At 43.6% G+C, this 24,269-nt stretch overlaps 1 protein-coding gene across 2 annotated transcripts in view; it reads left to right on the top strand.

The window, feature by feature from the left end:
- The window catches only part of LOC126354687 (trehalase-like), a 256,451-nt gene that overhangs the window by 155,468 nt on the left and 76,714 nt on the right, over positions 1 to 24,269 (top strand). For both annotated transcript variants that reach the window (XM_050004495.1, XM_050004503.1), the window contains exon 5: positions 23,304 to 23,455. In XM_050004495.1, the coding sequence (XP_049860452.1) occupies positions 23,304 to 23,455 (152 nt within the window). The remainder of the gene's footprint in view (positions 1 to 23,303; positions 23,456 to 24,269) is intronic.

The following is a 24,269-nucleotide window of genomic DNA, read 5'->3' as shown; positions in this document are numbered from 1 at the left end:
CAGTTTCGCCGTGGGCCTTGGTCATAGCGTTTTGGCTCATCAATGTAGAACAATAGTTGTGTGCGTCTATTTGACGACCCTTGTTTTTTTGTCCCTGGCGTTTTTTCGTCTACTTCCGTACACTACAACCAGAAGCCGTCCCACGGGGGAAACTTATTTGGTGAAATATGAAGCATAGAGTTTGGGAGAAAGTTATTCTTTGACACTGAAAGCTAGAGCCGGCCCTGGAAGTGAGCCATGCTCATATTGCTTACATGTTTAAGGCCACTGCTCGCGGTAAGCGGGGGAGACGGTTTCGAATCCCTCTGTAGTTCAGGTTTTCAGTTATTACTGTGTATTCATTTGTAATTATCTAACATAATCGCTATGGAGAGAGCGATCTGTAACTTGAACACTCTAATTTTTTTATTCCTTATCTGCCATACCAAAATGTAGAAAACAGTGATTATTAGTTTCAACCGCTTAAACTATCATTTTCAGATCAGCACACAAGCATGCATAATGCGAATAGACAAGACACTTCAGTGTTAATACCCTCAAGGAAATGTCAAGTTACAATCGTATTTACAATATACGCATGTGAAACATACGTGCAGATATCGTTATAGCGCCGGCCGGAGTGGCCGTGCGGTTCTAGGCGCTACAGTCTGGAGCCGAGCGACCGCTACGGTCGCAGGTTCGAATCCTACCTCGGGCATGGATGTGTGTGATGTCCTTAGGTTAATTAGGTTTAAGTAGTTCTAAGTTCTAGGGGACTGATGACCTCAGAAGTTAAGTCGCATAGTACTCAGAGCCATATAAGCCATTTTTATCTTCACAGCAATGCGAATAACGTAAGGTGACTCATCATGCTTGTCACAGTGTAGTCAAAGCAGCAAACAGATTTAGACGACAGAGCTTGTAGTTACAGAAATTATTAAAGCATTCGCTGTAAAATCTGACTAAGTGTTATTAACTAACATTTTATGTGTTCCGGAGCATAGTGGCGTCACATAACACACTGCTTGACAAAAAAGTGTGAAACATCCGGAAGGGGAGGAAGCAAAAAAATGAAACTTCGTGGGTTGAGAGGGTATGATTACAAAATCGAGTCCAATTTACGAAGGACTTGGAAGTATGAGCCCACTTATGATATGACGTTACATTCCCTTTGACTATGACGTATGCAGTGATTCGGATGGGAAGGATGCCACGCAGCCATTCTATCCTGTCTTGAAGCAAGCTGGCCCACAGAATGGTTCAAATGGCTCTGAGCACTATGGGACTTAACTTCTGAGGTCATCAGTCCCCTAGAACTTAGAACCTAATTAGCCTAAGGACATCACACAAACCCATGCCCGAGGCAGGATTCTAACCTGCGACCGTAGCAATTGCGCGGTTCCAGACTGTAGTGCCTAGAACCGCTCGGCCACCCCGGCCGGCGCTGGCCCACAGCTGTTGCAACTGGTCCTTGGTATGATGGCTACTGGCACTGAGCCGGGGTTGACGTCCGAACTAGTCCCGTAAGTGTTCTGTCGGGGACGGATATGAGGATACCACTGGCTTCAGGAATATTTAATCATCACGCAGGCTGTCCACAGAGATACGTGCCATGTGTGGGCGAGCATTGTCCTGTTAAAAAATGACACCACGATACTACCGCATGAGTATTAACACGTGATGATGCAGGATGTCACCGACGTACAGTTGCGCTGTCAGTTTCCTCACTCATTACCTGCGGTGAGTTGATGTCGAAACCTGTCGCTGCCCACACGATGACGCCACAAGTAACACCACTGTGCCGATCCAAAACATCGTTAGAATGAGACCCATTGTAATTTGGATACTTTTCTGAGACGAATAAAGCACTTGGAGGAGTCTCTTTAGCTTCCAGTGTAGTCTACTCACAGAGAAAGATAACCGAATTAAATTAAAATCACATTTCCAATCACAGGCTCGTATAACCACGAGTAATAGTTACGGGTCTATAAATCAATTACTTAAACACCCAATGAAATTAATTAGTCAATTTACGCATTAAAATCAATTTTCCATGGCCAACTGAAACTTCCGTTGGTTCGCGTGAGCAATAAAATGGTGGGGGAAAGTAATTTTCATGATCACCAATCATTAATTCAGAAAATATATAAGATAGGGGAAAATATGTAGAAAGTTCCAGAACCCTTACACTCATGTCTACATCTGCATAGATATTCCGTAAGCCCCCTTACGGTACGTGGTGGAGGGTACCCTTGGCACTATTAGTCATTTCTTTTCCTGTTCGACTCGCAAATAGAGCGACGGAAAAACGACTGTCTAAATTCCTCCGTATGCGCCCAAATTTCTTGTATCTTATCTTTGGGGTCCTTACGCGCAATGCGTGTTGGCATCAGTAGAATATTTTGGCAATCAGCTTCAAATGACGGTTCTCTAAATTTCTTCAATAGCGTTTCTCGAAAAGAACGTCGCCTTCCCTCCAGGAATTCCCTCTTGAGTTCCCGAAGCAACAGTTACGTGTTGTTCGAACCTACCGGCAACAAATCTAGCAGCCCGCCTCTCAATTACTTCGACGTCGTCCTTCAATCCGACCTGGCAAGGATCCCAGACACTCGAGCAGTATTCAAGAAAAGGTCACACTAGCGTCCACTACGTGTCCTTCTTTTACAGGTGAACCACCCTTTCTAAAATTCTCCCAATAAACCGAAGTCGACAATTCACCTTCCCTACTACAGTTCTCACATGCTCGTTCCATCTCGTATTGCTTTGCAACGTTACGTACAGCTATTTAAACGACTTGACAGTGTCAAGCAGGGCACTACTAATACTGTATCCGAACATTACACATTTGTTCTTCCTACGCATACGCATTAACTTACATTTTTCCACTATTCGTCACACCAACTATAAATTTTGCCTAAGTAATGTTGTATCTTCGTACTGTCATTCAACTTCGACGCCTTACCGTACACCACAGTGTGGCCAGCAAACCACCGCAGATTGCTGCCCAACCCCCTTCCGCCAAATCATTTATGTATGTACAGGACAACTGCGGTCCTATCACACTTCTCTTGGGCACTCCTGACGTATCTTTGTCTCTGTTCAACACTCGCCGTCGAGGACAACGTATTGGATTCTATTAGTTAAGAATATTTCGAGCCACATATCGACGAACTTATTCCATATGCTCATAACTTCGTTAACAGCCTGCAGTAGCGCACCGTGTCAAATGCTTTAAGGAAATCTAGAAATATGTCTATTGGCTTTCATCCACACTTCGCAGTATGTCACTTGAGAAAAGGGCAAGCTGAGTTTCGCACGAGCGATGCTTTCCAACCATTCTGATTCGTGCACATGAGCTTCTCAGTCTCAAGGAAGATTATTATATTCGAACTGAGAATATATTCAAGGATTCTGCAGCAAACGGAAGTTAAGGATATTGGTCTGTAATTTACTGGTTAATTCTTTTACCCTTCTTATAGGCTGGGCTCTGGAGTCAACTGCGGTTTTTTTTGTGCTGTCGCTTGGGGCTTTTTGCTGGGCGAAAGATTCACGACAAATGCCAGACAGGTAAGGTACCCACGCCGTAGCCACGTCGACTCGTAAGGAGACTAGACTGAAATGGGCGTAATTAATGATAGACCTATACATGGTGTCTAATACCTTTAGGATACAAATAAGATGGTAAGGAATCCTTAATTGCGCACAGATAAGGAAGTAATTGTTTAAAATTACCTTTTTTATTTTTTATTGACATGCTGAATTCAGTATTGACGGGAAACTGTCGGTCGTAATTTGAACCACCCTTACGGGCATGAAATCCAAAGTGGAGTTCCTAGGCTATCTCTCGTATTACTTTGAGGTCAAAAGTGGCGTGCAACGTCATGATGATCTGTCTCCGTTGTTTTTTAACTGCGTTTTCGGAAATACTCTCCGAACTTGAACAAAACTTAAAAATACGCCAACATCCCTCCGAGAATGGGAACCAGTAGTCTGTTTAGCCTAGCTATTACCACTAACACCACCATCGTGTCAAATGTCATAAAACCGCTAAGATCCAAATCAGCATGGTGCAGGAAATCGCCAAAGAAAAGCGCTTACAGATTTATCTGTACAAAACAAAGTAAAGAGCCGTAACAGAGATGCGATACTACGGCTCCAGAAAAAAATATGGAGATATTAGCAACACAGAAAAATTTAAGTACTTTTGTACAAAGAAGTACATCAAGAACGAATAGGCCTTCACGTCTGTCAAATACCAAAAACTATCTCAACAGACAATATCTTTCTCAGAACATCAGGATAAACCATTATTCTACCAAATACCAAAAGTTGTCTCAACAGACAGTATCTTTCTCAGAACATCAGGATAAACCATTATATAATATTTCTGAGGCCAGTGTTCTTGTACGCTGCCGGAACATGTTTATGAATGGCGATAAATGATCTTGGACAGCTGGAAAAGAGAGAGCGCAAAATTGTTAGAGGAATATTAGCGTTCAACTAGAAGAGCAGCGTTCATAAAGAGAAAAAAAACGAACTGTAAAATAGAAAAAATGCACAGAAATATCTGCAAAAGAGAGACACGATTTTATGATAAACTAAAACGGACGGGCCGAAACATTCTGACTGAAAAAGTATTCAAGTGCCAAAGAAATCCTCCAATAATTAGAAATCAGGTGCGTAGAGCTTTTGACAGAGATCTCTTCAGCAAAAAGTTAGCGACAAAAGATAAAATCGAGACGATCAATCTAAAACAAGATCCAGTGTCTCCAGAACAGAGGAGTACGAACAAACCTACTCCGAAAAGAAATGAATTCGGGCATAGGAGAAAGCGTATGTCACTGCCAAATGCAACGTGGCATAAGGTCGACCCATTCGGCACCAAGGAATAAATAAGTAAATGATAATCAATGTATTGTACCTGAAAATGCCTCACAGATTAAAACTGTGTGCTAGACCGGGACTCGAACCCGGGGCTTTTGCCTTTCGTGGGCAAGTGCTCTACCAATAATTTTTTTCGTTCTGTCAACCTGTTTCTTCGTAATTTGGTCTATGCGGATGTCGCATGATATCCCTTCAATGTCACCGCTGAAAACTTCAGTTTTTTATTGCCCGCGAAAGGTAAAGGTCTTGGATTCGCGTCTCAGTTAAGCACACAGTTTTAACCGGCCAGGAACTTTCATATCAGGGCCACTCCGTTGCGTATTGAAAATTCATTCTGGAAACGTAATGCACTTAATGAGTGCTATAGATGTGTATAGAGTATCTCAAACATTTAGTGCCAATAAGTGGTGGTAGAAAATCGTATACTGTTGATTTTGATTTGAAGAACTAATTGACGTGAACAGATATTTATTTTTTAACTGACATAGACGGTTTATATCATATAGCAACAACTGCAGCTCATAATAACTACTCCACGTAACGTCCGCTTGTCCAAATGTTATCAATCCAGTAGCTCACAAGATGTTGCTGCGCTCTATCCAATACCCAGCGCTCTCCTGTACAATGTGACACGCACTGGAATCTATCAGTCAGTTTCTCATCTGCTTATACTGGCTCTCAATAACCAACGACTTCATGAAACCACACAGGTAAAATCTACCGTAGGCTATCACACAGGACTGTGTATTGTCTTTCAAGGTAGCACCTCCGACAGTGATACAGAAACATCAGCAGTTCATGTGAACGTGCCTAGTATTGTCTAAAATACACACATCAATCCCAGAACTTCTGAAGGTAGACGTTGACTGTGGATATTGTATCACAGACACAGTCCCTTTGACTTTTCAGAGATGCCACTAAACCCGCCCAAGGATGCAAACAATCACACGTGATCAGTGCCTATTAGACGGATGGGGTCCGACAGCCGATCAGTTCCACCTGGAAGGAGGTACACGGCTCGTGTTGTCTGCAGTTCAACCATGCCTAGATGGTCAATACCGCGGTTCGATAGCGTCCGCATTGTTACTTTGTGCCAGGAAGGGCTCTCAACAGGGGAAGTGTCCAGGTGTCTCGGTATGAATCAAAGCGATGTTGTTCGGACATGGACGAGATGCACAGAGACAGTAAATCTCAATGACATGACTCCCTCAGGCCGCCCAAGGGCTACTACTGCAGTGGATGACCGCACCTACGGATTATGGCTCGGAGTAACCCTGACAGCAATGCCACCATGTTGAATAATGTATTTCGTGCAGCCACAGGACGTCATGTTACGACATAAACTGTGCGCAATAGGCTGCATGATGCGCAACTTCACTCCCGACGTTCATGGCGAGGTCCATCTTCGCAACCACGCTACAGATGGGCCCAACAACATGCCGAATGAACTGCTCAGGATTGGCATCACGTTCTCTACACCGATGAGTCTCGCATATGCCTTCAACCAGACAATTGTAAGGGACTTGTTTGGAGGCAACCCGGTCAGGCTGAACGCCTTAGACACACTATCCAGCGAGCACAGCAAGGTTCAAATGGCTCTGAGCACTATGGGACTTAACATCTATGGTCATCAGTCCCCTAGAACTTAGAACTACTTAAACCTAACTAACCTAAGGGCAGCACACAACACCCAGCCATCACGAGGCAGAGAAAATCCCTGACCCCGCCGGGAATCGAAACCGGGAACCTGGGCGTGGGAAGCGAGAACGCTACCGCACGAGCGCAGCAAGGTGGAGCTTCCCTGCTGTTTTGGGGTGGCATAATGTGGGGCCGACGTACGCCGCTGGTGGTCATGGAATGCGCCGCAACGGCTTTACGATACGTGAATGGCATCCTCCGACCGATAGTCCAACCATATCCGCAGCATACTGGCGAGGCATTCGTCTTCACGGAGGACAATTCGCGACCCCATCGTTCACATCTTGTGAATGACTTCCTTAAAGATAACTACATTGCCCGAATAGAGAGGTCTGCATGTTCTCCAGACATGAACCCTATCAAACATGCCTGGGACAGACTGAAAAGGGCTATTTATGGACGACGTGACCCACCAACCACTTTGAGGGATCTACGTCGAATCGCCATTGAGGAGTGGGACAATCTAGACCAACAGTGTCTTGATAAACTTATGAGTAGTATGCGACGAAGAATACAGGCATACATCAATGCAAGAGGACGTGCTACTGGGTATTAGAGGTACCGGTGTGTAGAGCAATCTGGACCACAACCTCTGAAGGTCTCGCTGTATGGTGGTACAACATGGAATGTGTGGTTTTCATGAGCAATATAAGGACGGAAATGATGTTTATATTGATCTCTATTCCAATTTTCTGTACAGATTCCAGAACTCTCGGAACTGACGTGATCCAAAACTAATTTTTATGTGAGTATTTATTCTAAGTACTGGTCCTTGCCTCAAAATACTCAATTTAGAGCTGTTTACAGTCTGTATAATTTTGAGGCTTTAGATCTGGAACGCTCTGTAGGTAACAAAATACGCTACTGGACATTAAAATTGCTACACCACGAAGATGACGTGCGACAGACGCGAAATTTAACCGACAGGAAGAAGATGCTGTGATATACGAATGATTAGCTTCTCAGAGCATTCCACAAATTTGGCGCCGGTGGCGACACCTACAACGTGCTGACATGAGGAAAGTTTCCAACCGATTTCTCATAAACAAACAGCAGTTGACCGAAGTTGCCTGGTGAAACGTTGTTGTGATGCCTCGTGTAAGGAGGAGAAATGCGTACCATCACGTTTCCGACTTTGATAAAGGTCGGATTGGAGCCTATCGCGATCGCGGTTTATCGTATAGCGACATTGCTGCTCGCGTTGGTCGAGGTCCAATGACTGTTAGCAGAATATGGAATCGGTGGGTTCAGGAAGGTAATACGGAACGCCGTGCTGGATCCCAACGGCCTCGTATCACTAGCAATCGAGATGACAGGCATGTGCAGCCATGTCTCGATACATGAGTCAACAGATGGGGACGTTTGCAAGACAACAACCATATGCAAGAACAGTTTTACGGCGTTTGCAGGAGCATGGACTATCAACTCGGAGACCATGGCTGCAGTTACCCTTGGCGCTGCATCACAGATAAGACCGCCTGCGATGGTGTACTCAACGACGAACCTGGGTTCACGAATGGCAAAACGTCATTTTTTCGGATCATGATGGTAGCATCCGTGTTTGGCGACATCGCGATGAATGCACATTGGAAGCGTGTATTCGTCATCTCCATACAGGCGTATCGCCTGGTGTGATGGTATGGGGTGCCATTGGTTACACGTCTCGGTCACCTCTTGTTCGCATTGACGGCAGTTTGAACAGTGGACGTTACATTTCAGATGTGTTAGGACCCGTGGCTCTACCCTTCATTCGATCCCTGTGAAACATTACATTTCAGCAGGACAATACAGACCGCATGTTGCAGGTCCTGTACGGGCCTTTCTGGATACAGAAAATGTTCGACTGTTGCCCTGGCCAGCACACTCTCCAGATCTCTCACCAATTGGAAAAGCCTGGTCAATGGTGGCCGAGCAACTGGCTCGACACAATACGCCAGTCACTACTCTTGATGAACTGTGGTATCGTGTTGAAGCTCATGGGCAGCTGTACCTGTACACGCCATCCAAGCTCTGTTTGACTCAATGCCCAGGCGTATCAAGGCCGTTATTACGGCCAGAGGTGGTTGTTCGTGGTACTGATTTCTCAGGATCTATGCACCCAATCTGCGTGAAATGTAATCACATGTCAGTTCTAGTATAATATGTTTGTCCAATGAATAACCGTTTATCATGTGCATTCCTTCTTGGTGTAGCAATTTTATTGGCCAGTAGTGTATAAGGTGATACACGAGTGGCGTTCAATAAGTAACTCAACACATTTTTTTCTGAGACAAGGTTGGTTTTATTCAGGATTCCAATACACCGTATTATTAACTCCTCTTTTGCCTACAAAACCCTGTTTTTCAACACAATGTCCGTGCAACGTCACGGTCTTATGCCATCTTACTAGGAGAGCCTGTGTGTCCGAATGGTTCCACTCTGCCGGTCGACGTCTGAGCCAACGTCATGCTGCATCAATAACCTTCCCATCATCCACGTGCAGCTTCCTGCGGGATGCAATTCCTCACAGATGGTCCTTCGTTGTTCTTGGGGTCTTCTGGTAGGCAGCAAGGAACCCAGCGGGCACACACCTTCGATTACACCAACTGGTGGACGAGCATGGTAGCACCACCAACAGAGACGTCCAGTTGTGCAGCGAGATGTTCATTGATCACATCTAATGAGACTGTCCGCACGTCCCAACACTGAGGCGTCACAAATGTGTGCGGCCGGCCGGCAAGCGGTACATCAGACAGGTTTGCGCGACCTTGTTGCTATGATGAGACACCTCGACAACGAGTCGTCGTGCTTTTGTTCACTGTCGGGTCCCCGTAGACATTCTGAAAGTGCCTCTAAATATTTGCGATGCCCTGGATTTTTCCGCGAAAAGAAACTCAGTGGCAGCTCTCTGCTTGGAACCTGCCTCCATTACCGACGCCATTTTGAAGGGTACGTGTAGCGCTTCCTCCTGTCGGAGCTTAAACTATAGGGGCTGGAACTAGAATATTCCATAGTGGCCCACAACAAATTTCAAATTTTATCAGCTGAAACAGGCCGAGAAGAAAATGTTCTCTTAGTTACCGAAAGCACCCCATATTGAATATCATCCCCTAAATGACTCGCACGCACTGAATGCATATAATTACGTAAATTTAGTAATTAATAATACGTACAGTACATGATACACATATACTGATGAGCCAGAACATTATGACCATCTGCTTAATAGTTTATTTGTCCGTTTTTGGAACGAAATACATCAGTGAATCTGTGTATCATGGATCCGACAGTTTGTTGGTAGATTTGTGGAGGTATGTGTCATTATATGTCTACCCACAGACTGTGTAATTCGGGTAAATAACAGGCCGCTGATCTGCGTACGCGGTGATGGCGCCCGCTAATGTCAAAGGTGGGTTCCATAGGATTTACATGAGGTGAATCGGATGTTCGAGACATCGGCATGAGTTCACTATAATATTCCTCAAACCACCGTAGCACGGTTCTGGGTCCGTGATATGGACCATTATACTGCTGACAAATGATTTCGCCATCGAGGAAGACATCATGCATGAAGAGATGCTGGTGGTTCACAGCTGTCAGCTACTTCGAATACTACCACATGTCCCATGAAAGTGCAGGAGAACGTATCCCATAGCTTAATACTGCTCCCACCAGCCTTAGTCCATGGCGCACTGTACGTTTCGGGCCGCCGTTCACCTCGATGACGGCGTTTGTGGAGACGTCCATCGAACTAGTGTAGCAAAAATGTTATTCACTCGAAGAGCCGACACGTTTCTATTGATCGACGATCGAATCCCGATGGCCCATGACCACTGCAATCGCAATTGACAATGTCGTTGGGTCAAATGTAAACACGTAGGGTTGGCCTGCTGTGGAGCTCCATGTTCAACAATGTAAATGAACGGTGTGGTCTGAAACACTTGTACGTGCACCATCATCGGCAGAGATACCAGAGATACCCTCCTGTTCTACTTTACAAAGCAGATAAGCTTCCGAACCCCAACTTCTGTGAAGAGGACGTTCAACCATTTAGCGCCTAGAGGTAGTTTCAGTGCCCTGCTACCTCTTTACATGAATGTGCACGACTTTAGCATGTGAACATTCGACCATCTTCGCCGAGAAGAAGAGACCATTTTGTTGATACTGTCAGTGTAGAACGTTCGACTTTGTTGAAGGACCCACCTCACCTCTGCTTGCATCACTTCATTACTATCAAAGGGAAGTCCTCAAAGGCGTTCTTCAAGTTTTGCAAACAGATGAAAATCGGATCGAGCCAAGTCGGGCGTGTATAGAGGATGATGGATGGCAGTGAACCCAAGATGTCGGATTATAGCAGATATCGCAGCTCTCATATGTGGTCTGTTCTCACACATCGACATAGTTAGGCTGTGCACCGCCATATTAGATGCTACGACTAAGGAGGCCTATACCACCAGAGCGTTGCAACTTGCGCCAGGCCGCGCGGAATGGCCGCGCGCTTTAGGGCGCTAAGTCACGAATTGCGCGGCCTTTGCCGCCGGAGGTTCGAGTCCTGTTTCGGGCATGTATATGTGTGTTGTTCTTAGCATAAGTTAGTTTAAGTAGTGTGTAAGTGTAGGGACCGATGACCCCAGCATTTTGGTCCCTTAGGAATTCACACACATTTGAACATTTTGAACTTGCATCAGTGTAGCGGGAAAGTCGACCGAGTAATGTGTAGGACATGTAATACTTAAACTGATATTAATAACAGAATTAAAAAAATCGGATGCGTTACTTTTCAGCAGGCGCACCTATGTTTCTCTAGTACAGTGTGCTTGTGAAGCGTTTTCAAGAAACTGAAGCTCAAGTGTTACAATTAAGCATTTTTGACCTCTCTACTGTAGCTGAGTCCAACGGTTTAGATTGTGTACATTATGTGACTAATAAATCACAATTCACTAACAACTGGATCACGTCCTATTATTAACATGAAGTGATCTGCAATAGAGAAGCTAGGAAAACAGACAACCTCAACCCATTCCACGAACGGGGTAGACTGTTACCTTCTATTGATGCTCCAAAAGCAATTCTTCCAAGCAGGTATAACCGGGCGTGACTTCACTGAACGTAAATCATACCACCGTTACTTTCACAGTGCCCACTACTCTCCGCAACGGTGCAGATCAAATTCATGTGGCGCTATGTTTTTACTGTACAAGTTACCGTTCTACTTCAGCTGGAACGACAACAAGCAGATACTTTGATTTTTGGTAAGGACTATTGGACCAAACTGCTGAGGTCATCGGTCCCGAGGCCTAAACACTTATTAAACTAACTTACGCTAAGGACAACACACACACCCATGCCCGAGGGAGGACTCGAACCTCCATCGGGGAGGGGGGGGCGGCGAACCGAGACAAGACGCCTATGACCGCACGGCTACCCCACGCGGCCAAGCGAATGCTGCCACAAGCATTTTGGAACATTGATGGAGTGTTGGATTCAAACAGTAGTGTGATGTAACGCACGTGGACGTATGTAAATGGAAGACTAGAAATTTCCGTCCAAATCATTTCACTTCATGGTTACCATGTGACACGAGGGCTTTTTGTTCTTCTAGTTTTATTTAGTGATATTTCCCATAAATTTTAGATCTGTTATCGTGAAACACTAAACAGATCGTGCATATTCAATAACCGTGATATGAACTAAGAGATGACAAAAATCATGGGCTAGCGAGATGCAAACATACAGATAACGGTAATATTGCATACACAAGATATATAAGGGCACTGCATTGGTGGAGCTGTCATTTGTAATCTTGGTATTCATATGAAAAGGTTACCAAAGTGCGCACGATGGGAAGTAACAGACTTTGAACGCGAAATTGTAGTTGGAGCTAGACGCATGGGACATTCCATTTCGGAAATTGTTAGGGAATTCAATATTCCGAGATCCACAGAGTCATGAGTGTGCGGAAAATACCAAATATCAGGCATTACCTCTCACCGCAGAGAACGCAGTGGCCGACGGCCTCCACTGAACGACAGAGAGTAGCGGCGTTTGCGTACATTTGTCAGTGCTAACAGACAAGTAACACTGCGTGAAATAACGCCAGAAATCAATGTGGGACGTACGACGAACGTATCCGTTAGGACAGTGCGGCAGCAGACAAGTGACGTGAATGCCTTTGCTAACAGCACGACATCGCATGCAACGCCTCTCCTAGGCTCGTGACCATATCGGTTGGATCCTAGACGACTGGAAAACCGTGGCCTGGTCAGAGGAGTCCCGATTTCAGTTGATAAGAGCTATGGTATGGCTTGAGTGCGGTGTAGACCCCACGAGGCCATGGACAGAAGTTATGAACAAGACACTGTGCAAGCTGGTGGCGGCTCCATAATGGTCTGGGCTGTGTTCACACGGAATGGACAGGGGGCTCTGACACAAGTGAACTACTTGGAGACCAATTGCAGCGGCCACTCATGGACTTTATGTCCACCCCCCCCCCCCCCCAAAAAAAATGGTTGAAGAACATTCTGGACAGTTCGAGCAAATAATCTTGCCACATAGATCGCACGACATGAATCTCGTAAAACATTTATGGGGCATAATCCAGAGGTCAGTTCGTGCACAAAATCCTGCACCGCCAACGTTTACGGACGGCTACAGAGACAGCATAGCTCAATATTTCTGCAGGGAACTTCCAACGACTTGTTGATTACATGCAACGTCAAGGTGCTGCATTGCGGCGGACAAAAGGAGGTCTGATTCGATATTAAGAGGTATCCCATGACTTATTTCACTTCAGTGTACAATGTTCTATACTATACATGTAGATATAAAGTATGTTAAAGTAATGTTAATAAGTAATGTAGAAATAAAACATAAATTTTAAAATGTAATAAAGTAATGATACATAAGGAATTTAATTAAAATTCAAAGTGAATAAGTTTCAGCTTATATTGCTATGTCTGTTACTGGTTGAATCGGAAGAACTTGAGCTTTGCCATTGAACTGCAACAATTATTCCTGCATCTAGACCTGTTGTCACAATATTATATTACATTGCCCCTCACTCATTTGTTCGTGCTTCGTCAATCTAGCCTACACATAACCATATGGATGGTTGTTACATTTATTTTTATCTTCATTTTTAATTATTTTATTTATAGTTTCCCTTAATTGCATTTTAGTCGTACCTGACACTCTACATTATTGAGGTAACATTTTTGTTCGTCTTCACGTTACTCTTCGGATACTGTGACGTTATTTTAAAGTTAGGAGCTTTTAATTGATCTTGAGAACTGTAAGTTGAGGAGTTTCCTTTTTAGATATTCAGTATCCAACCGAATTAACTGTAGTCAATGAACTGTGATCATTAAAGTTCTTTGCAGATTGCAGTCTAATTGCTTGCATTCCCTCTCCACCTGGAAAAGGGTGCAACTAGAAACATAATGACCAGCAGAACCTTTCCCTCCATATTCACAAACTGGTGGGTTACTACATCCCACCCGATGTAGATGTTAGAAGTATGGTACATGGCCTGTGAAGTGGTACTCCATACCTCGAGGGCAGTCACTGTCACACACATTGAGCCTCTTCTTAATGTGGACAATATGCTGTATGTCCGCCTTGGAGTGCTTCTAATGTGCCAATAAGATCACCGTTCTACCTAACCTCCACGCTCGTAAGTATCTTTTACTGTAAATATGAGCTTCAGTGATCTTGTACCCTTGATCATATTGTTCTTGTCCAACCAATACGAAGCTGCCTCGCAATGTACCACGATATCCAACAGTAAAAGCCTCGACAGGTGTAGTGTGAAAGACACCGGCGAGTCTCAAGAGCACGTTCCGCCGAATTCGTTACAGTTTTGTTCTGTAGTTGTCTAGTTGAAGGCGATGTACCCAGATGCTATTAGCTGTCGTAGCGGCCCTCTACCTGTTAGAGGGCCTGCACAACAGACAAGCAAGGTGGGCTGCCAACCTCCCTTCAAGAGCTCAGATCGAAACATGCAGGTGGATGTAAACAACAACAGACTTTCCACATAAACACAGAAGTACTTCGTGAAAAGCCATTGACAGAAATCCACCAATTGGAACTAATCTGAATACGTGTAGAAATCTGCCAAATCGGCGTTATAAGCACGCCAGAAAAGTCAGGCCGGCAGTGTTTACCTATAGCTAGGACAGCTTCGGCCAATACCTACGCTGGCTCTAGCATAGTAGGAACTCGTCGTAGCCATCAGTAGAAAATTGTATTTTTGTATTTGTGCAAAGTAGTATTTTGGTTATTATTTTCTTTTCATTGTGCTCTTATCTGTTTTTGCCAACACAAAAATTGTTGTGCTTCTTGTTGTTCTTCTGTTTGGATAGTAGTGCATGCCAAGAAGGCGTTTTGGTTATAATAAAGTGTGTTCAGACTTGATCGTTAGTTCTTTCTTGCTGATCGCAGGACACTACATCAGCAAAGCCCACAACAGCGTAGAAGAAAGCTTCGTGATATGACTGCATGGCATGCAGCCATACTTAATAGTCAGCAGTGCGAGCAAGAAAAATCTTATGGATAATTTTGATCGCTTTCTGGGTAACGGAGTTAGTATATTCCTTTTCTCGTCCATAAAAATACCTACATACCTGCAAACAGTGCGTAAGTTCGTAGCGTTTGTTTGTTAGTATTCTGGTTGCTATGGAGTTATTTATCGATTGTCACTTATTATTTGTAGTTAACTGTTGCTGTCTGAATTTACATATTGTTATTTTGTCATATGGAGATAGCGAGTGAAGCCGTGGACGCTAGAAAATGGAGTGGCAAGTGGAGAGATCGAAACATTTCCAACATCATCTTCTGTTTGACTGACGTAGTGGGGTGACAGCAGCGCAGGCAGCCAAAACCATTTGCACCGTGCGTGGGAATAACGCCATTGGATAGCATGAAAATGGTTTTCTCGTTTTAAGGAAGATCGTTTGACGTAACCGACTCTAGACGTTCAGGAAGATCTTCGTGGTTTGATGACGATCCGTTAAATGCTTTAACCTCCCCCCCCCCCCCCCCCCCCCAATGATCCACGCTAGAGTACTCGAGAATTGGCAAATGTGATGAACTGTGAGCATTCTACCATCGTGCGACATTTACATGCAGGGTGGAAGGTTCAATAATCGGGTGCATGGGTGTCGCATGCTCTAAGCCAAAATCACAAAAATCAGTAGGTGGTCAAATATGCATCGCTTCTTGCTCGTCATCAAATGGTTCATGAACAGCATCGACAATTCCGGTTCTGTATCGTTACTGGTGAAAAGAAATTGTGTCTTTGTGCTAACATAAGGAAAAGAAATGGATGGTTGAACCCAAACAACGCAATAACTCCCCGTAAAAAGACCTGCGCGCATCCGCAAAAGATAATGTTACGCATCTGGTGGAACAGAGACGCTGTGGTATACATTTAATTGTGAGGTGCTGACATTTATTGTCAACAACTGAGGCAAAGACTGCGTGAAGTGATGCCACTTCAGGGTAACGCCCGCCCGCATTCAGCTAGCCTATTCACCTAATCTTATGTCCTCAGATATTCACCTTTTCCGCTCTCTAATAATCTTCAAGGAACTACCTTTCCGGATGAAAATGCACTGTGGCCGAGCGGTTCTAGGTGCTACAGTCTGGAACCGCGCGACCGCTACGTCGCAGGTTCGAATCCTGCCTCTGGCATGGATGTGTGTGCTGTCCTTAGGTTGGTTAGGTTTAAGTAGTTCTAGGGGACTGATGACCTCAGAAGTTAAGTCCTATAGTGCTCGGAGCTATTTGAACCATTTTGAAAATACAGTCCGAAAACGACTTGACGAGTCCTTCGCCTCAATACCACGTGATTTCTACAGTCGCAGAATCGAAAAGCTATCCCTATTGTTGGCAGACTGTTGTAAATTGTGAAGGAGAATATATTAATGACGACTAAAGTCTGTGTTACAAATATCTGCGGTGTTTATTACACTCACGGAAAATTGATTCGAACTTATGTACCAACCTGATAATGCAGGGATTCTGTCAAGCTTCAGGGAAGGATTCTGGTAAGAATCTGTAGGAGTTTTGTAGAGGGCTGTAAGCAGACTGTTATTTGTTTACCACCACTGCATCTGAAAGAACATATCATTCATCTTTTCCTCAAGTCTCGCGCTGGAGTCCGCAGACACAAATATTAGGACGTCACTCGTGTACACGAAAACGCCTTCAGTTGTATCTGCTCCGTCTAAAAGACATGATGGTGGCTCAATACTAAGATCTCAGGACAATGGTGCACTTATTGAGCCTTGGGGACAGACGTTGGTACCTTTTTTGATTACTTTTCTCTACTCTGCAAACCACTGGAGACTACATCCACTACAATAATCGAATAAACTCCTTACAGGCATTTGTGGAGCCGGAGATCTCGGAGCCATTAATGATTGCCGAATGCGCCTGCGCTGTCAGTCATAAGTACAGTTGCATATGTCGAAGTCGAATTTTCTCCAATGACATGAACTCTATTAGCAATATCTATAAAACTCTCTTTTCTGAATCTATATTGGCACTGGTTCAGAATCAAGAGCTACCTGTGCGTCTGCGATCCGTCATAAAGTAGACGCTCTTGGAACTTGGCGTAGATGTTTAATAATCAAATGTGTCTGTAGATATTCGGTGATGCTAAGTCTTTATCTTTTTCCTTTTTAATCGCTACTACCCGAGGTGTTTTCCAAATCGCCAAGATCCTGCCTGTTCGCAACGCCTCGTTTCGTCTTGCTGTCAAATAAGGTAAAAACCAGGGGACGTATCATCTGCACTGCTGCAAGATGGACGCCACCCGGACCCGGTGCCTTTCCAGTCTTGAGGTTGGAAATTGCGATAGCAATTTAGTGAGCGCTCTTTCGCTAGAGTACATCACTTTAATGATTTTTGTACCTGGAAAGACATAATTATGACGAGAGTGAGACTCTCAAGACGTGTCGCTGTGCTCTTATTGTTTAGACGTGGTTGAATGCTCAATAAGTATAACAATCAAGAGAAACGGAATAATTCGGATTCCAAAGATGGTAAGTGTTCTCGGGTGTGAATATTACCTAACCATAAGTTTAGTAAGTCATGGTTGCAAAATAGTGACACGAATGGAGACATTGGGAAAGATCAGATTACGTTCTGGAGAAATGTAGGAAAACGCGAGACTGTAGGGATTCTAAGAAGCATCTTAGAACCTATGTTGAAGAAAAACAAACCTACGTATAAAGCATTTGTAGATTCAGAGAAAACTTTTGGTCAAATTTATGATGGACTACTCTAACTGAAATTGTGATGGTAACTAGGATAAGCTACAGGGGCCGAAAGGTTATTTAATACTTGTATAGATATTACACCGCAGTTGTAAGAGTAGAAAGGCATTAAAGTGAAGCAGTAGTTGAGAAGGGAGTGAGACAGGGTTGTAGCCTATCTCGGATGTTACTCAATCTGTACATTAAGCAAACAGAAAATGAAACCCAGGACAAAGCGGGATAAGGAATTAAGCTTCAGGGAAAAGTAACAACTTTGAGGTTTGCCAGTGGCATCGTAGTTCTGTGACAGACGGGAAAAGACGTGGAAGATGAGTTTAATGGAATAGACAGTGGCTTCAAAAAGGTTGCAAGATGAATACCATCAAGAGCAAAACAAGGGTAATGAAATGTAATCGAAATAAATCGGATAAAGCTGACGAAATTAGTTTAGGAAATGAGCCCCAAAAAGTAGTCAACCAGTATCGATATTTGGGCAGAAAAATAATTGATATTCGACGATAAGAAAGGATATATAATGCAGACCAACAAGACCAAGAAAAAGTTATCTGTTAAAGAGAAAATTGTTGACACATAATAAAAATATAAGGCTTTTCTGAAAATGTTTATCTGAAGTGTAGTCTTAAATGGGAGTGAAACGTCGACGTTAAGCACATCCTGAGGCATCCAAGAATCGGCAGTTTGGTAAAGGAGGGCAGTGTAGTGGTAAAAATTGTACAGGAAGAACAAGACACGAATACATTAAGCACTTCAGATGGACACAGATAGCAGTAGTTACGCAGAGATGAAGAGACTTCTGTAGGTTAGATTAGTTTGGAGAAGTGCGTCAAGCCAGTGTTCGGACTGGAGACTATAGCGGCACAAAAATACCAGATTTCCCTCAGGTGGAAGCCGTTGTCGATTTTCACGTCGGTTGGGCGAATGTAGCATAATGGACTGTAGGGTGAGGTGGGTGGGGATGGGACGGACAGAGAATGTGGAGGGGGAGAAGGAGGATTGTGATCACCCCTGAGTCGCAGTCCTTGCCTTGAAAACGTAGGGAGGCAACTGCATGAACTCTTTCTGTTTTTGATGATTTTACCCCGTTAATTGCTGAAACTATAAAAACTACAGAGCAACTGCTTGACCATTGAACCAACGACTGAAGATGTATCGATGTCAAACGTTTTGATTCTTTGCTTAATGATAACGGTTTGACATTAAAATGTGTATTGGGACCACACATCTGAGTCTGTGTTACCTGAGGAACACATGCTATGCTTCTAACAAGGAACTGTAGGTTTAGGCAGCTAAGAGAGATCGACCTGAATACACTGATGTGCAAAACCTTGGGACGAAAATAATTTTCATATGATGTTTCACTGCCAAGTAACAAAGCTTCATGTAACTTGAACCGTATACAGAAAGAACTGCTACAGTATAGTTCAGAAGGTAATTGAAATACACCCAACGAGAAATACAGGAATGATACTTTTACTGTTACATTGAAGTCAGCGTAGTTTATGATAGTTCCCTGCGCATTACAATAGATAGGCAATGAATCTTAACAGGATGCTTGGTTACCATGGACAGCTCAATCTGCAACACGCTCCCATGCTGACCTCATGATTGGTAAAGCGTTCTTGTGGTGGGGTGTTCCATTCTTCTACCAGCGCTGTTGATGATTGCTGGTTGGTCAGTGGTACTTGTGGCTCATGGACATGCTGCAGAACTTCTCTCCGTAGCACCCCAGAAATTCTCGAAGGGATTTAAGTGGCGGGAATGATCAGCCTAGTCCGTTCGCCAAATAGCTCCTTATCTTGTTCCAAGAGCGACATTGCTGGTCGTACCCTCATATGGCAGGAGGTAGGAATACGTAATTTACCCAGGAACTTTGTTGAACATGACTGTTTCCTACATCCACATACATACATACATACACTGTATGGTACATGATGGGGGCTACCAGGTACCACTACAAGTCAACGCCATCGACACCTGCATCAACACCTTCCTCATGAAGGTGCAGTGCAGTCACTGACACCAGATGCCGCTTGGGCTGCAGGACCGTTGAAACTGGCAACCATGTCCTACAAGCATGCTACCAGATGCACGGGTCCCGAGTGAAGCAACATGATGCCATTGTCAAGCATCCAGCCTGTAGACTCGTGCAGAGGGGCTCCAATGTCACGTGGAGCCCCACCTCTGCACACTTTGGATGACTACGTCATGCAACTCTTAACGATGCCAGTTTGTATCCCTCCGAGGTAAGTCGTTAGATATTTCAACACACGGTAGTGGATGAATTAATATGATATTATCTTAATAGGCTGCGTTTTTAAAAAGATTATGCATCGTATTTGGAGTACAACATCGGTTTCATCTAAACCATTCTTGATTAAGACTAATCACATTGAAAGCAGATGGCTGACATCTGGATGCTTCGATCACTTTCTTGAAACAACTGACCGTTGTGACGTTGGGGGAAGATTCCACTCTCAGGCAAACAATTTTGGCGCGAAATATGTGGGAGGGACGAATACACGTGGTGAACGGACAACCTACCATTGTGACATCAGAATCGGCAGGTCTAAATGAGCAAAACATGTGTACGCCGCTGGACCCACGCGGTCTGAGCGGTCGCTGGACCAGTGGAGGGCTACTGCTGACCTGTGGCGACAGAGGTAGCCTCCTCTGCTGGCGACGATTTGAACCAAGTCATTAGGAGTCTGGACCTTGTGACGAGTGTGCTGGGTGTCACCATCTCAAAGATGTTTACTAAGTCTGTTGGAGAACCAGTGACGACTGTACTGCTTGAAATAAAGACTTCAGTCCTTTTTCCTTGCAAAATCAGAGGATGTTAATTAGATTTGTTCAAGTGCAGTTTATTTTTTGAAGCGATCTTGATAGGCTAACGGTGAAAAACATAAGTGACAGCCAAAGTTCGTAGTATGTGGACTATTTCGTATGTGTGATCGATTATGGTGTTGGAATTTGAACCTGTGAGAGATTTTTGTTATGGATGTAATGCAAATGGAAATCAGACATCTTGAATAAATAATAAATGATAATAATAATAATTAGAAGTACAGTTTTCGAGACATTATCGTGTTTGAATTTGAATTTGGCAAAATTTTCTAGTGGAGGTAGACCAATAATAAATAATAATTAATAATAATAATAATAATAATAATAATAATAATAATAATAATAATAATAATAATAATAATAATAATAATATATTGATAATAAATGATAATGAATAATAATGAATAATAATAAAGACAAGTACAGTTTTGCAGCCATTATCCTGTTGGAATTTGAATTTGAGACAATTTTCTAGTGGAGGTAGGCCAATAATAATAAATAATAATAAATAATAATAATAATTATAATAATAATAATAAATGACAAAGAATGATAATGAATAATATTGAAGACAAGTATGGTTTTGCAGCCAACATCCTGCTGGAATTTGAATTTGATGCCAATTTTTTCTGGAGGGTTAGGTTAGTGGACATAGCACAATTGACCTATTTTCCGGCCAAAATTCAAATTTCGCGCCAATTTTCTGGGGGGGTTAGGTTAGTGGAGGTAGTCCATTTGGCCTATTTTCCCCGTCAAAATCCGCCATGTTGAATAATGCCACGGAGGCGCTCTCTGGTGGCAGGGGTATGAACTAACACAGCTGGACTCCAGACTTCATAGCGATTACACGTGCATGATATAAATAACAATCATAAATTATAATAAATAACAATAAATGACAGTAAATGATAATAAATGATAATAATGAAGGCAAGTACAGTTTTTGAGACATTATCCTGTTGGAATTTGAATTTAGTACCAATTTTTTCTGGAGGGTCAGGTTAGTGGATATAGCCCAATTGGCCTATTTTCCCGCCTAAATTCAAATTTCTCACCATTGTTCTGGGGGTTAGATTAATGCACATAGCCCAATTGACCTATTTTCCCGCCAAAATACGCCATCTCAAATGATGTCATGTGCTGTCGTGTGCCAAGTCTACACGTCGCCATCTTGGATGACGTCATCGCTGCCATCTTGAATAAATTTGGTAACAATGCAGAGTGTTCCCGTACATACCTTGTCCCACTACTTACGTCGTTTTGGCTACTGCCATCAAGTATCAAAAAGCTTAACCAATTAGGCATAGATTTGAGTAACGCCACTGAGACTTATTTTGCAAGTTCTAAGCTGTTTGATATCTGCTGATGGCAGTAACCAAAAAAGCGTAATAAATAAAGAACATTTTAATGGCGATCTAGACGGTTTTATTCGCAAAATAATCACACCTAAACGAACACCAGGCAGCACTCATACGCTGACGCACAGGGCCTTGGAACATGGCGAAGGAATGAAACGTGAGTTACAAAGTGCTACCAACACTCCAGTCAGCACAGCACAATGAATGTGTGCAGGGAGTTAAAGACTTGTGGCAATCCGATGGAAGGGTTTGGGTTCGGCGAATATCTGGAGTATGTTAGCTGTCATCAAGACTGGTACCACCAGCGAATTCTGGACGAGGTGGTGTTACAGTTACACTTAAGAGACCGTTAAATACGGAAGGATATAAACACGTTTTACAGCATCTTGAACTGTGTACGCTAGGGAAACAATTCGGAGACGACGTCTTAACTAGCATCTGCGAGACAATGTTTAATGGACAATAACATACCTGAAATGCATGGGCCTGCCGTCATGAACCCAATGAAACGCCTTTTGGCTGAGTTAGAATGCCAACCTCGCTTCAGACCCCAGCGTCCAACGTCCATTAGTTTCAGCTCTTGAGGAAGTATGGGCTTCCATTCCTTCACAGACATTCAGACACGTCATTAATACTGTCCCCAGCAAAGTTCAGGTTGATTGATTGGTTGACTGTTTTGGGGGAAGAGACCAAACAGCGAGGTTATCGGTCTCATAGAGATTTGGGAAGGATGGGGAAGGAAGTCGGCCGTGTCCTTTCAAAGGAACCATCCCGGCATTTGCCTGGAGCGATTTAGGAAAATCACGGAAAACCTAAATCAGGATGGCCGGACGCGGGATTGAACCGTCGTCCTTCCGAATGCGAGTCAGCAAAGTTCAAGCTGTCATAAAAGTGAAAGATGGACACATCCCATATTAATGTCCACTGATTGGTGTTAGGATACTTTTGATGAGATAGTGTAGATCTAGAAGACAGGAGGAGCGCAATCAAAACTTCCCAGCACTTTTCTGTCGCCCTAATGCTTTAGGTTTCCACCTAACTTTCTATGTAATCTTCTGACCATTCCTTGGATATTCTGCCACACAGCCTCCATTAGTTGAGGAGTGCGATACCTCAGACATATAACAACACGAGTTGCTTAAGTTGACGCAGTTTAAGTTAAATGATGGTCGTAACGATCTGCTTAAATCATTTTGTTCCCTGGGATAGTTATAACTATTTACAACAATGAATTCTTTTGCTAAAACTCGTCAGTAAAAATAGGGAACTGGATGTGTTCCAGACATCGCCGGTGAGCGAACACTTGTGGCTACCAGAACGAGGTCACCCCTGGTGGGAGCGCTACCAGCCAGTGTCGTATCACATTGCATCACGCTCTGGAGATCGTGCGGAATTCCAGGAGATGGTGCGGCGCTGCAATGTTGCTGGAATCAGGTGCAGAATTACATTATCTTTTTGATTTGAAGATTTTCAAATGGCTCTGAGCACTGTGGGGCTTAACTGCTGAGGTCACCAGTCCCCTAGAATTTAGAACTACTTAAACCTAACTAACCTAATGACATCACACACATCCATACCTGAGGCAGGATTCGAACCTGCGACCGTAGTTGTCGCGTGGTTCCAGAATGTAGCGCTTAGAACCGCTCGGCCACTCCGGCCGGCGAAGATTTTCACATGTATATCTGATATGATACATACTTCAAAAGACTTAATCTATTCCGTTGTGCCTAGATTTACTTAAGTGCGATTGAGAATAAGCAGCTACATTACATCGTACACAGCCGAAACACCGAAGCAAGGCAAACGCTTAATTTAAGAGGTTACAGGAAAGCAAACAGCGACAACAGCCGACTCAATATTCAGAAGGAATCAGCTAAGCCTGGTGGGCAGAAAAGCAAACAAACGAATCGCAGGATAAGTATTACACAGTGGCTAGTTCAGAAAAACAGAATTACTTGAATCAGCTGGCCAGCTGTTTTACCAAAATAGATACCTTTTTTTGCACAGATGTATGAGAAATTTACGAAATGATTTGGTGAATGCCACAGGCCCAACCAAGGCCCTTTTTGGGTTTGCCCCTGGATTCAATAAACTAGGCAGTCAATAAATTAGGCATTATGTAACACACAAATATAAGCTGTGTTAAACACTATTCTAATAATATACAAACACGGTAGAATAAAACAAATTTGGTAAGCACTGAAAGTGTTGAACACTATTCTAAAAAAATACAAAACACTGATGAATA

This window comes from Schistocerca gregaria, chromosome 1 (genome assembly GCF_023897955.1).
Source record: "Schistocerca gregaria isolate iqSchGreg1 chromosome 1, iqSchGreg1.2, whole genome shotgun sequence".
Classification (NCBI taxonomy): domain Eukaryota; kingdom Metazoa; phylum Arthropoda; class Insecta; order Orthoptera; family Acrididae; genus Schistocerca; species Schistocerca gregaria.
Note: the sequence above shows the minus strand (reverse complement) of the source record. Positions and strands in the feature narration are given on the sequence as shown.